The sequence below is a fragment of the Mustela erminea genome, chromosome 12, assembly GCF_009829155.1.
Source record: "Mustela erminea isolate mMusErm1 chromosome 12, mMusErm1.Pri, whole genome shotgun sequence".
NCBI lineage: Eukaryota > Metazoa > Chordata > Mammalia > Carnivora > Mustelidae > Mustela > Mustela erminea.
The window spans coordinates 37,559,674-37,573,482 of record NC_045625.1 but is presented as its reverse complement, the minus strand read 5'-3'; the positions used below and the strand labels follow the sequence as shown (position 1 = coordinate 37,573,482).

At 39.6% G+C, this 13,809-nt stretch overlaps 1 protein-coding gene across 7 annotated transcripts in view; it reads left to right on the top strand.

Annotated features, from left to right (window-relative positions):
* The window catches only part of NFX1 (nuclear transcription factor, X-box binding 1), an 80,459-nt gene that overhangs the window by 30,355 nt on the left and 36,295 nt on the right, over positions 1-13,809 (top strand). For all 7 annotated transcript variants that reach the window (XR_004277361.1, XM_032307069.1, XM_032307073.1 and 4 more), the window contains exons 8-10: positions 6,123-6,222; positions 6,306-6,523; positions 12,250-12,347. Coding sequence is in view for 6 of the 7 variants with exons in the window: in XM_032307069.1 (XP_032162960.1) it covers positions 6,123-6,222; positions 6,306-6,523; positions 12,250-12,347 (416 nt within the window). In the remaining variant the exon portion in view is untranslated. The remainder of the gene's footprint in view (positions 1-6,122; positions 6,223-6,305; positions 6,524-12,249; positions 12,348-13,809) is intronic.

The following is a 13,809-nucleotide window of genomic DNA, read 5'->3' as shown; positions in this document are numbered from 1 at the left end:
GAATTTGGACAGTAGATTTTGAAATGCTGTTTAAAAGTAAGTGTTTGGGGGAGGTGCCTGGGTGGCTCAGAGGGTTAAGCCTCTGCCTTCAGCTCAGGTCATGGTCCCAGGGTCCTGAGATCGAGCCCCACATCAAGCTCTCTGCTCAGCAGGGAGCCTGTTTCCCTCTCTCTCTCTCTGCCTGCTGCTCTGCCTCCTTGTGATCTCTCTCTCTGTCAAATAAATAAATAAAAGCTTTAAAAAATAAAAATAAAAATAGGGCACCTGGCTGGCTCAATGAGTTAAAGCCTCTGCCTTCAGCTTAGGTCATGATCCCAGGAGTGCCCACATTGGGCTCTCTGCTCCACTCCCCTGCTTATTTTCCCTCTTTTGCTGTCTCTCTCCGTCAAGCCCTCCGACTTGGGGGCTCAGTCAGTTAAGCGTCTGCCTTCAGCTCAGGTCATGATCTCGGGGTCCTAGGATTGAGACCCACACTGGGCTCCCTGCTCAGCGGGGAGTCTGTCTCCCTCTCTCTGTACCCTTCCCCCAGCTCGTGCTCTCTGTCTCTCTGTGAAATAAGTAAAATCTTTAAATATATATATATATATATAAGTTGTATATGTATATATACATATAACTAATAGACATGTGAAAGTTGCTTAAAACCTTTAAATACTAAGGAAATGTAAATTAAAACCACAATAGGATAATATAGTATAACCACTTTAGAAAACACTCTGGTAGTTTCTTAAAAGGTTCAGTGTAGAATTTTACCATACGACCCAGCATTTCTACTCCTAGTCATATAACCAAAAGGAGAGAGAATGCATCCGTACAAAACTTGTAAATAAATGCATGTGTATAGCAGTACTGTTCCTCATAATCAAAATGTGGAAACAATTCAGATGTCTATCACCTGGGGCACCTGGGTGGCTCCATGGGTGAAGTTCTGCCTTTGGCTCAGGTCATGACCCCTGGGGTTCTGGTATTGAGCCCCATGTCAGGTCCCTATTCAGCAGGGAGTCTGCTTCTCCCTCTCCCTCTGTGCTCATGCTCTTCTCTCATTATCTCTGTCACTCTTTCAAATAAATAAAATCTTAAAACAGACAGGACCAAAAAAATGTCTTTCACCTGATGAATAGATAAACAAATGTAACCATAAAGCAGATTATTATTCAGCCATGAAAAGGAATGTAATATTGATACATGCTATGAAGTGTGTGAATCTCCAAAACGTAATGCTGTGTGAGAGAAGTGAGCCACAAAGAAACACATACTCTGTGATTCTTCTGTTTTTACAATAGCCCCTGATCTGCAGGGATCGTGGGCTACCATGTATTGGTGCCCTGTAGAGTTTTATTTTACTAAATTTTACTTTGGTGTGATGCTGTTGATCTATGTTGGCAGTTAAAATAAGTAACAGCTCTATGAAATGTTTTATGTTGTGTACTATGAGGATTTCTTGTGAGGAACTGTGCTGTATATTACTTAACTGTCCTCTTTATGGGTCCTCTTGGGAGAAATTCCTGTCTGGCCTTAGTTCCAAAACTAGTTGTTCTTCCTCAAAGATGATTGATTTTTTTATCTTGGGAACCCTGGGTAACAGACCTAATGTTTGTCTTTGTAGTATACTTTTTTTAGCTATAATTTACTCTATATCTCTGCCATTGTTCTACTTTTCACATCTTTAAATTTATATTCCTTTGTTATATTTCATATATCCTTATATGCTACCCCAGATCCATCTGAGATAAAGCAGGAGTGAAGTATATACTGTCTATTTGGTCTTACCAGTATAGACTATGGTGTGGGAGAGTCCCTTTGTGGACCGTATTTAGCACTTTTTTTTTTTTTTTTTTAAAGATTTTATGTATTTATTTGACAGAGAGAAATCACAAGTAGATGGAGAGGCAGGCAGAGAGAGAGAGGGAAGCAGGCTCCGTGCTGAGCAGAGAGCCCGATGCGGGACTTGATCCCAGGACCCTGAGATCATGACCTGAGCCGAAGGCAGCGGCTTAACCCACTGAGCCACCCAGGCGCCCCTAGCACTTTTTTTAAAAAGATTTTATTTATTTATTTGACAGAGAGGAGATCACAAGTAGGCAGAGAGGCAGGCAGAGAGAGAGGGGGAAACAGGCTTCCTGCCTAGCAGAAGGCCCAATGTTGGGCTTCATCTCAGGACCCTGAGATCATGACCTGAGCTGAAGGCAGAGGCTTAACCCACTGAGCCACCCAGGTGCCCCCGTATTTAGCTCTTGATGTATATTGTGCTTTTTCTCAGCTAACTCACCCAGGTCTTTTTTGTACGAATTTGTATGCATCCCAGTCTCTGCCTTTTCTGTTTTTGTGTAGGTGATTTTTCAAACCCAGTTGAAAACATTTTTTTTGTCTGCAGTAAATATCTGGGAGACTGTTATTAGGGCCACAAGTATACTTATTTATCTTCATTTGTAATTCTTCTTGGATCCCTTTCAGCCTTATCTAGAGATTTAATAAGCATTCCTCCCAGGGGTTCATTCATGTGTTGACAGAAATGCTGAATAAGCTAAAGCTGGCAGCAGAGACCTTCTTCCAGACTGCCTTTGATTCTCTAATAATCTTCAACCAGCAGTGACCAACCATCTCTTCTGTCACCAGCTCATATTGCTGTCTCTTGTGCCTTGGCATACATAACAGGGTTTAATGTTGTACCCAGGTTATTTCCTGATTGATCAGGGGCTCAATTTTGGTTTTATTGTCACAATTTTCTGATCCTTGATTATTTTTTCTATTTTACTGAGCTGAATTAACAGCATTACATTAGTTTGAGGTGTATAGCATATTGATTTGACAACTCTATACATTACTGAGTGCTCACCACAGTACGTATAGACTGTCACCATATATTGTTATTGTAGTAGTATTATTGACTATATTCTCTGTGCTGTCCTTTTCATCTCCATGACTTACTTTGTAACTGGAAATTCGTACCTTTTAATCCCCTTCACCTGGTTCATCCATCCCCCTACCCACTTCCCCTGTGGCATCCACCAGTTTGTCCTCTGTATTTAAGAGTCTGGTTTTTTGCTGGCTTGTTGATTAATTTGTTTTGTTCTTTCAATTCCACATAAAAGTGAAATCATACGGTATTTGCCTTTCTCTGTCAGACTTACTTCACTTAGCACAGTACCCTCTAGGTCTATCCATATAGTTACAAATGGCAAGGTGTCATTATTTTTTCTTTCTTTCTTTTTTTTTTTTAAGAATTTTATTTATTTATTTGAGAGAGAGAGGACGTGATGGGGGGAGGGTCAGAGAGAGTAGACGACTCCCCACTGACCAGGGAGCCCATTCATCTGTTTGGACTCTTGAGTTGTTTCCATATCTTGGCTGTTGTAAATAATGCTGCAACAAGCTTAGGGTGCATGTATCTTTGGAATTAGTGTTTTTCTTTTCTTTGGGTAAAGACCTAGTTGTAGAATTGCTCGATCATGGTATTTCTGTTTTTAATTTTTTGAGGAACCTCCATACAGTTTTCCACAGTAGTTGTACCAATTTATATTCCCACCAGCGGTGTACAAGGGTTCCTTTTTCTCCATATTCTCACCAACACTTGTTAGTCCTTATCTTCTTTTTTTTTTTCCTTTCAAGATTTTATTTCTTTATTTATTTGAGAGAGAGAGAGAGAGAGAGAGAGGGAGAAATAGCCAGAGAGAAAGCATGAGCAGGGAGGAGAAGGAGAAGCAAAGCTCCCCATGAGCAGGGAGCCAATGTGGGGCTCAATCCCAGGATCATGACCTGACCAGAAGACAGACGCCCAACAGGCTGAGCCACCCAGGTACCCCATCCTAACCTTTCTGATACTAGGCATTCTGACTGGCATGAGGTGATATTGTGGTTTTGATTTACATTTCCCTGATGATGAATGATGTTGTGTATCTGTCAGCAATGTGTATGGCTTCTGACCCATTTTTAATTGGATTGTGTTTTTGGTGTTGAAGTACATAAATTCTTTATATATTTTGGATATTAACCCCTCATAGACATCTCATTTTCAGATATCTTTTCCTATTTATTAGGTAGCCTTTTTGTTTTGGTGATGGTTTCCTTTGCTGTCTAAGAGCTTCTTATTTTGGTGTAGTCCCAATGGTTTATGTTTGCTTTTATTCCCCTTGCCTGGGGAGACATATCCATAAATATGTTGCTAAGGGGAATGTCCAAGAGATTATTGCCTATGTTTACTTTTAGGAGTTTAATGGTTTCAGGTCTCTCATATATGCCTTTAATTCATTCTGAGGATATTTTTGTGTATGGTGTAAGGAAATGGTCTAGTTTCATTCTTTTACCTGTAGCTGTTAAATTTTTCTAGCACCATTTACTGAAAAGACTCTTTTCCCCATTGCATATTCTTGCCTCCTTTGTCATAGATTAATGACCATATGGGTGTGGGTTTCTTTCTTTTTTTTTTTTTTTTTAAGATTTTATTTATTTATTTGACAGACAGAGATCACAGGTAGGCAGAGAGGCAGGCGGGGGGCGCGGGGAAGCAGGGTCCCTGCTGAGCAGAGAGCCCAGTGCAGGGCTCGATCCCAGGACCCTGGGATCATGACTTAAGCTGAAGGCAGAGGCTTAACCCACTGAGCCACCCAGGCACCCCTGGGTGTGGGTTTATTTCTGACCCTCAATTCTTTTGTTCACAGCTGTCTGCTCATACCCCGCGCCAAAAAAAAAAAAAGTGCTTTTCTTCTGTCTGAGCAGAAACTTAACAAAGAAAAGCCTCTTTGCAGAAATTCCCAGTTACTAGGATTTATTTACCGGTTTGTTGATACCATAAATATCCGTTGTATTTCCTACATCTGTATTCACTCAGTAAATCTTTATTGAATGAATGAATCAGTTTCAGGACAGGAGATAAAATTGCAAATGTACTTACTGGAAGATGGAATGTGGATTTTAAAGCATCTAGGTCTTTATTGATTTGCTTTATTGATTTGCTTCTCGTGTCTTATTGAAAGTTTTTGGTCTGTTTACGACAGTGTTTTACTTATAAACATTTCTAATGTTTGAAGTTAGAAGTATTCTATTTTATTTTTTACTAATATGTGATTTTAAGATGTCATTTATTTTGATACTGATTTTCTGTCCAAGTAGATATCTAAGTTACACTGAGAAAGAGGAAGAGCATCATTAAGTCTGCAAGATTTCAATTAGTTTCTACTCTTTTGGTTTGCATCTATTAGGTGGGCCAACTATATTTGCACAGATTGATTTTTAACAAGATAAATTTTTTATTATCAATTGAAAATGTGAATGACACTTAGAAAAAACTATATAAATTGATGAAAATTAATTATCACACCTTGTTACATATTAATACATCAGAAACCTAACTCCTTAAATATAACACATATTTCTTGCTAACATTAAGAAATAAAGGAACTAAAAAAAAAAAAAAAGAAAGAAAGGAACTCATTTCTTGAACCCACAGGACGATCTATAGATGTTGGATGGGGTTCTTTATCTAGCAAATAAAAGTCTTTTCTTTATCTAGCAAATAAAAGCTTTCTACTCAGTGTGAATACTCAAACATGATTACTTCAAATTCAATGGTAGTAGAATACAGATTATTAAGGATTTTATATTACGCTGATTTTTCTTACTCCTTTTTAGCAACAGAAAGCTTTTCTGAGCATTTTAAATGTACCCCAATATATAAAGTACTAAATCTGTGCTGCTTGGGTTGGAGTGAAGATTGTGGGGATCCAGTCCTCACTCCACTCACTCCACAAATGTCCCCAGCTTAGCTTCCATTTCCTGTAACCAGAGGACCCCAGGGAGCCTGAGGGTGGATGGTTCTCAGCCATGGCCTTATGAGCCAGATAGTCTCTTAATTTAGAAGGTTGCTTCACTTTAATGATGTTTTGGGGATGTGCTGCAGAGGCACTAGGGGATACCAACAGTCTTACAAGGCCTTTTTTACTTCTTCCTATGATAAAGCCTCTCAGCTGGTCCTTAGAGCTGCTGTAGAAGCCACACTTGTTTCTGCATCAGGTCTGATCAACACGAATGAATAGCATTTTGTGCTAGGTTCTTATAGATTTTTTGGAATATTTTAAGAACCCATACAGTTTACTAACCTTTGTTTTTGAAATTGTGTCCTCAAGTATGCTACTGTGGCAGCACTTCCCGAGATGTGTTATGTGGAACAGATGTAGGAAAGTCTGATGGATTTGGCGACTTTGGCTGTTTAAAGATATGTGGCAAGTAAGGTTTTATGTTTTTCTCAGATAGAATAGAGCCATGTTTTATGCAACAGTTATATAATAGTCTGTTGTTTTTCTTAACAGGGACTTGAAATGTGGGAACCATACATGTTCTCAAGTGTGCCACCCTCAGCCCTGCCAGCCATGCCCACGGCTCCCCCAGCTGGTGCGATGTTGCCCTTGTGGCCAAACTCCTCTCAGCCAATTGCTAGAACTTGGAAGTAGTGGTCGGAAAACTTGCATGGATCCTGTCCCTTCATGTGGAAAAGTGTGTGGCAAGCCTCTGCCATGTGGTTCCCTAGGTAACCAATAGGCATAAAGCTGTTTTTAACAATGTGAATGGAAATGTTTGGCAGCAGTGACTATATAAGCAGAATAGTGTTAAATTTCAGTTATAATATCAGAGGCTTTTGAAAATATTAATGATCAAATTTGTGTGGGCATTTTTCCTTTCTTCCTCAAAGTATACTTGTAAGAGCTCAAATATGCCCAAGTGAGCTCTCCTTCTGCTTCAGGTATTTTATTACTAACTCAGGACAGTTGTGAGATACTATCCCATGTGGGGTGGCAGGGTGGGGTAGGGGTGGGCGGGTTATAATTTCTCTTAGTAGCCTGCCATAGTATGAACACCACATATCCTTTTACTAATCCAGGGGTCGGTGAGTGTTTAAAGGCATTTTCATATAATAAGAACATGTTAAATTATTATGGGTGAGATATTTAAGAACTAAAATGCTAATAAGTACAATAAAACTTTAGCCATTTGGAGTACTCAAGAAATACTTCCTATATAGATAAGTTTCTCATCTAGTTGAGGGAAAAGACCTCCTGAACATCATTTTGGAAGAGTGGTTTTCTAAAAATTACATTTTCTTTCTTTAAACAGAGATTATTGAAGATAATTTCTTTCTTCCTTATTGACCCAGAGTAATCATTTTCCTGAACCTCAGTTACTAGGTACAATGATGCCCTTAGGGCCTGCTGAGGTTGCTCAGGCCATTTCCCTACACCAATGTGCCTTTTGAATTGCTTTATCTACTAGTTAAAGTTTTTGGTTGTTTATTTTCCTGTCATTGCTTTTAGTATGTCTGTGTGCCTACCATTAGTGACTCTCCCTTTTTTCTGACTTGTGGCTTCTGATTACTTGGATATAGAAACCAAAAAAAGTTTGTTGGAATTAGCCTTAAAGTAATAGTCTGAATTCTGAGACATTCTGAAGCAGTCCTTGGGGAATATACCTGTATATTTTTACAATGACTTGGCACCTTCTCTCTTGGGTGAGTGTTCAAAGGCTGTGTAAAATGGACGTGGGCAATGGAGTTTTTATAAGAGGTGTTCCTATAACTAATTAGCGAAGCTAAAATCTTTAGGTTTGGTTTCCATGTTTATCGAAAAGAGGGATTTCGTACTTTTTCCAGAAACAGCAAAAACTGGTAGGTACACCCTAATTATTTTTTTCAGTGTGATTTTAAAATTAAGTATAGAGGAGAAATGCTCTTTTCTTATATTTTAATACATATTTTTACTGCATTGGGAAAATCAGTTGTGTGTTGGTTCTCTCTGCCTACTATAAAAATGTATCTTCAGATAAGCTCTGTAAAATGAAGATCAGATGGCTTCAAAATCAAGGATGGTAAGGGCCTTCCCTTTTCAGAAAGCTCATGGGTCAGTTTTGTAATGATTTCATATATGATGACCAGAAATCCCACTGTGGGGCTAAGATATGTTGGCAATGAGAGAAAGAGGAAATGTAAATTGGTAGTGCATGGGGACTTGACCAAGAGAAAGATAGTAATTGTCTGTATAAAGAGGCCCAGAGGTGGGACAAGACCAGATGAAGGGGTTTGAGGTTAACCACTGTACCTCAACAAGTTTTTAATCATGGAAAATTTGTAAGGAATTAGGCTGAGTTGGATTAAGAAGCTCAAAGATAAGCCTATGGCTAGTGAAAACAATGAATGTCAAGTTTATTCAGATCTGGTTTATCTGTAGAAAGCTTGCAGAGATCTTTTAGTAGCTCACTCAATAGGAATTTCTATCCTAGACAGATCACTTTAGTACAAGACACTAGGGAGAGTTTTGCTTTCAGGATGGGAACATGAGCTACATGGATGCACTCCCCAGCAAAACAGGCAAAGCTAGGGAAAATTATTACGAAGCAGTCATTTAAAGTTTCTGGAAATTGTCCTATGAGCATACATCAAATGAAGAAGTGTTTATTGAAGAAAATCTAAAATTCAGTAAGAACAGCAAGAGTCAGTGTCGTTTAAGTCATAGTCCACTTCCTTCCTTCCTCCCCGATCTCACTGGGAAGAGCAGACTGCCAGCATTTTTCATCCCCTCTAACTCTAAGTTGAAGAGGCTAAATTTCTGGTAAGCACAGCTGAGAGGTTGGGGGCTCCTTTCTATACAGCCCCACCCATAAGTCAGTTCTTACCCCAGTCACAACAGGCTAGACTGTTGGGGCCCCAGTCACCTTCAGCACAGCTCACTTTTTTTTTTTTTTAAGATTTTATTTATTTATTTGATAGAGAGAGATCACAAGTAAGCAGAGAGGCAGAGAGGCAGGCAGAGAGAGAGAGGAGGAAGCAGGCTCCCTGCTGAGCAGAGAGCCCGATGTGGGACTCGATCCCAGGACCCTGAGATCATGACCTGAGCCGAAGGCAGCGGCTTAACCCAGAGCCACCCAGGCACCCCAGCACAGCTCACTTTTTAGAGCAAATGTTCCACGCTGGAAAAACAAGTCAAGAAAACCAGAGGCTACTGTCCCACTCGGCACCAAGAGTAAGTGACTAAGACTTTTTCCAAAAGTCTACAAAGTAGTCCCCCAAAGGAATGGACCTTGATTTGAAACACTGTGGAGAAGTTGAGACCTTAAGGACTTTTAAAAAATAATACCTCTTTTTAATTAAGGGCAGTAAGCTAAAATGTAAGCCAGCTAGTTCAGCAGAAAGAACCAGGGATAGATAAGATAGCTAAGAGGAGCCCTTCTGAGGTCAGAACAAACTTCGCAGACTTGACTCAAAGACTACCCCTACCCACACTTCATTGGATCAGAGCACTGAGCAATTTATGCCCAACAGAGAGAAAATAGAATGAAGAAAAGTGAATGGCGCCTCATACAAATGCAGTGCACTTTTAAGCCCGTAAGCATATGTATAGGGGAAAATCACAACGGTAGAAAGCAAAAGAAGTATTGGAATAACTGAAAACTTTTCAAGTTTATTGAAAACCATTAATCTCTGTATCCAAGAAGCTCACCTTACCTAATAAGATAAATTCCAAGAGATTCACACCTAGACATAAGTAAAAAGCTGAAAGCCAAGGACAAGGAGAAAATCTTGAAAGCAAGAGAAATAGGATTCCTCACATACAAGAGAATCCCCTGTAAGATTACAGCAGACTTCTCATCAGAATCAGTGGAGAATACTACATCACAATAAGAAGACACTGGAATGAACTATTCAAATGCTGGAGGAAGGGGTGCGCGGGGAACTGCCAGCCGGGAAGCTTCTGTCCAGCAGAACTGTCTTGCAAAAATGAAAATAAAAGCAGAGAATTTATTGCTAGTAGATCACTTCATAATAAATACTAAAGTAAGTTCTTCAGGATAAAAGCAAATAAACCCAGATTTAAATTCATATGAAAAATCAAAAAGTAACAGTAATTTTGTAATTTTAAAGGACATTGTAAATGCATATTCTCTTTGCAACTGACTTAAGAAGCAGTTGTATAAGATAATGTATAATTATATTGTTAGGCTTATAAGATGTGGAAATATATTTGACAGAGCACAAAGGGTGTGGATGGGACCACACTTACTGTACTGGAGGAAGGAAGTAGTACCAGGTGATACCTCAGATCAGTAGGAACAAATGAAGAAAGCCAGAAATGGTAGATAAGATGATCAGTACAACAAACAATGAATATATGCTTGTTTTCCTTTTCTCAGCTTTAATAGAAATTATAGAAAGTAATCTAAATGTATTTGTGGGTTTATAACATGTAGACATATACAATAATAAAGCATAAAAGAAGCGAGAATAGAGCTACCTAGGCAGAAGTCTTCTATATCTCACTGGAATTAATTTGTATAAATCTGAAATAGATTCTGATAAGATGTGTATGGTAAGCCCTAGAACAACTATTCATAAAATAATCCCCCTAGAAACCTCCTGCCCTGTTGGTGGGAATCCAAGCTGGTGCAGCCAGTCTGGAAAACAGCATGGAGGTTCCTCAAAAAGTTGAAAATAGAGCTACCCTACAACCCAGCAATCCCACTCTTGGGTATTTACCCTAAAGATACAAATGTAGTGATCCGAAGGGGCGCGTGCATCCAAATGTTTATAGCAGCAGCATCCAGCATCCAAATGTTTATAGCAGCAGCATCCACAATAGCCAAACTATGGAGAGAACCTCGATGTCTATCAACAGATTAATGGATAAAGAAGATATACATACATACACACACACACACACATACACACACACACACACACACAATGGAATACTCTGCAGCCATCAAAAGAAATGATATCTTGCCATTTGCAATGACGTGGATGGAACTAGAGGGTATTAGGCTGAGCGAAATAAGTCAATCAGAGAAAGACGATTTTTTTTTTTTTAAGGTTTATTTATTTATTTATTTGACAGAGATCACAAGTAGGCAGAGAGGCAGGCAGAGAGAGAGGGGGAAGCAGGCTCCCTGCTAAGCAGAGAGCCCAACTTGGGGCTCGATCCCAGGACCCTGAGACCATGACTTGAGCTGAAGGCAGAGGCATAACCCACTGAGCCACCCAGGCACCCCCATCAATCAAAGAAAGTTATCATATGATCTCTCTGATATGAGGAAATTGAGAGGCAGGGCGGGGGTTTGAGGGGTAGGGAAGGAAAAAACGAAACAAGATGGGATAGGGAGGGAGACAAACCATGAGACTCTTTTTTTTTTTTTTTTTTTCAAACCATGAGACTCTTAATCTCACAAAACAAACTGAGGGTTCCTGGAGGGTGGGGGAGTTAGGGAGAGACGGTTGGGTTATGGACATTGGGAAGGGTATGTGCTATGGTGAGTGCTGTGAACTGTGTAAGCCTGATGATTCACAGACCTGTACCCCTGGGGCAAATAATACATTATATGTTAATAAAAATAATTTTTAAAAAATCTAAAAAAATCCTTTAAAATAGTGAAAAATACCATTAAAGGAGAAAAAATGTTATATTAGAAAATATTAACTTAATGCCAAAGAAAGCAGTAAAGGAGGATTAGAGTAACAAAAACGACATGAGGCGTACAGAAAAGTAAAAGTTAAATGGCAGATATAATCCAACTGTGTCAATAATAACATTAGTGTCAATGGATTAAACTACTAAAAAGCAGAGGCTATCCAACCAAAAAGTTTTTTAAAAGCACAAGATCCTACTATGTGGTATCTTTGAAAACTGACTTTAGAGTTAAAAATAAAACTAGGCTGAAAAATAAAAGGATGGAAAGAAACACATTTAAATAGCAGCCATAGAGACTGTGGCTGATCCCCGAGGGGTCCTTGAAACAGGATTTGTCCTAAACCTAATTTAGCAGAATGAATGGTGGGCCTCTTACCATCAGATAGTCGCAGAGCTGGAGTTAAATGAGGTTATGGATCATGGTTTCTGATTGTTTATGATCCCCAGATATTCAGAGTCAAGAGTACTTCAGTAAAGTCATCCATGGCTCTAATTTTAAGGATATTCTCAAGTCTAGTCTTGAGGCTTGAGGCCTAAAGAAAATCAGAACTGATTTTGCACTTAGGCAAAGCATTATGCTTTTTATTCCAGTGACTAATTCTGAGCACTGCCTTTGCTGTAAAAGGCCCAGCCTGCCAGATGAAGGAAAGATAAGGGAAGAGGCATCGAACACATTCTTCTTCCCTCAACTCTGATTCTGGAGTTGCAGGGCATAGAATTAGAAGACTAATGTGGCTAGTGAACTTGAGAGTCTGAAAATGAGTACTTGCAGTGTTCATTCCTAGGTCTTTTCATTTTTTTAAAGATTTCATTCATACCTGCGAAAAACTCTGCCATGAAGGAGACTGTGGACCATGCTCTCGTACATCAGTTATTTCCTGCAGATGCTCTTTCAGAACAAAGGTAAATCATAAACAATATTAGAGTTACCACCCATACCTTTTAAATTAGTGATGATGGGATGGGAGGAATCAATATAACATCATAATGTTTTATTCCTATCATACTATGTATGATTCATTCAATCCAGCCAGTATATGCTGACAGCAACAAGGGGCCAGTTGTAGGGTAGGTACTGGGGGTAGAGGGAAGTAGCATTCCAGGCTCAGAGACCAGTAATGGGGCTAAGCAAGCATACAGATAGCTCTACCAAATACAAGTGGTGATAATGCTAGATGCTGGTATAGAGCAAAAGCACTACTACAAGAAGTTAGCTAAATAACTAAGAAGTTGGAGAGAACACAGTCCACAAGATCACCCTCATTTATAATACCCACTGCAAGAGTTTAGACAACTGCTGAATTAGAATAGTCCACAAGACCACCCTAAATTCTGATACTAACTGCAAGTCCAGTGTCCACAAGACCACCCTCAGAGTTTGATAATTCACTAAAAGGTAATAATCACCCAAAGGAAGAAACATGCAGGGCAGAGTCCAAGAAATAGCAAGTATGAAGCTTCTAATTGTCCTCTCCCTGTGGAGTTGGAACAATGTTACTTTCTCAACATCAGTTGGTAATAATATGCATGGAGTTTTGCCAACCAGGAAAGGTCACCCGAGCCTGGGTGTGCAGTTTTTACTTAGGCTGCATTGTGTACACATGGTTGACTGCCCATGTGGCTGGTATCAATCTTCAGTGTCACCAGAGGTCTACAGTCACTGTGTGACCCAAAGTCCTACCCTGAAGTACATCATTGGTCTTTGTGGTGTAGCCATTCCCCACCTTAAGATTTTTCAGTATAGCCAGCCTGTACCCTAAATTATGTTACACTGTGTGATGACCCAAGGCCTCAGGCAAACAGTGCCACTCCTCTGTCAAGCATGATATTCCAAGGGCTTAGAGATTACCTCCCTGAAGCCAATGGCAAAGGCCGACCATCCTTTGAGGAAGGTTAATTCTTAACTATACAACTGTTTTGTCAATTTCTACTTTCTGCCCAGGGCAGTTTTTATTGGCCCCTTGGTTAGAAAAGGGACATCTTACCATTTTTACGATTCCTTTGCTTGTAACCAAAGGCAGGAGCCTTGCTGTGGAAGTCTTTGGGTAATCTAACTTGGAGAACATACCAAGTATAAGTCTGTCATTTCTGACCCACTTTCAGTGCATAGTCACTGCTACCAAGGCCAAGGTCTGGGTAGCTGCTGACTTGCAAATGATTCTGAGGATATAATCCATAAACTGGGAGCTAGCTTATTAGGTAAGCTTTAGAATAAAAATGTAAAAATAACGTGGTTTACATGTGGCAAAAGTTTGTTTGCATTTCTTTTCTTTCTTTTTTTTTTTTTAATAAAGATTTATTTGTGACAGATAATGAGAGAGGGAACACAAGCACAGGGGAGCTGGAGAGGGAGAAGCAGGCTCCC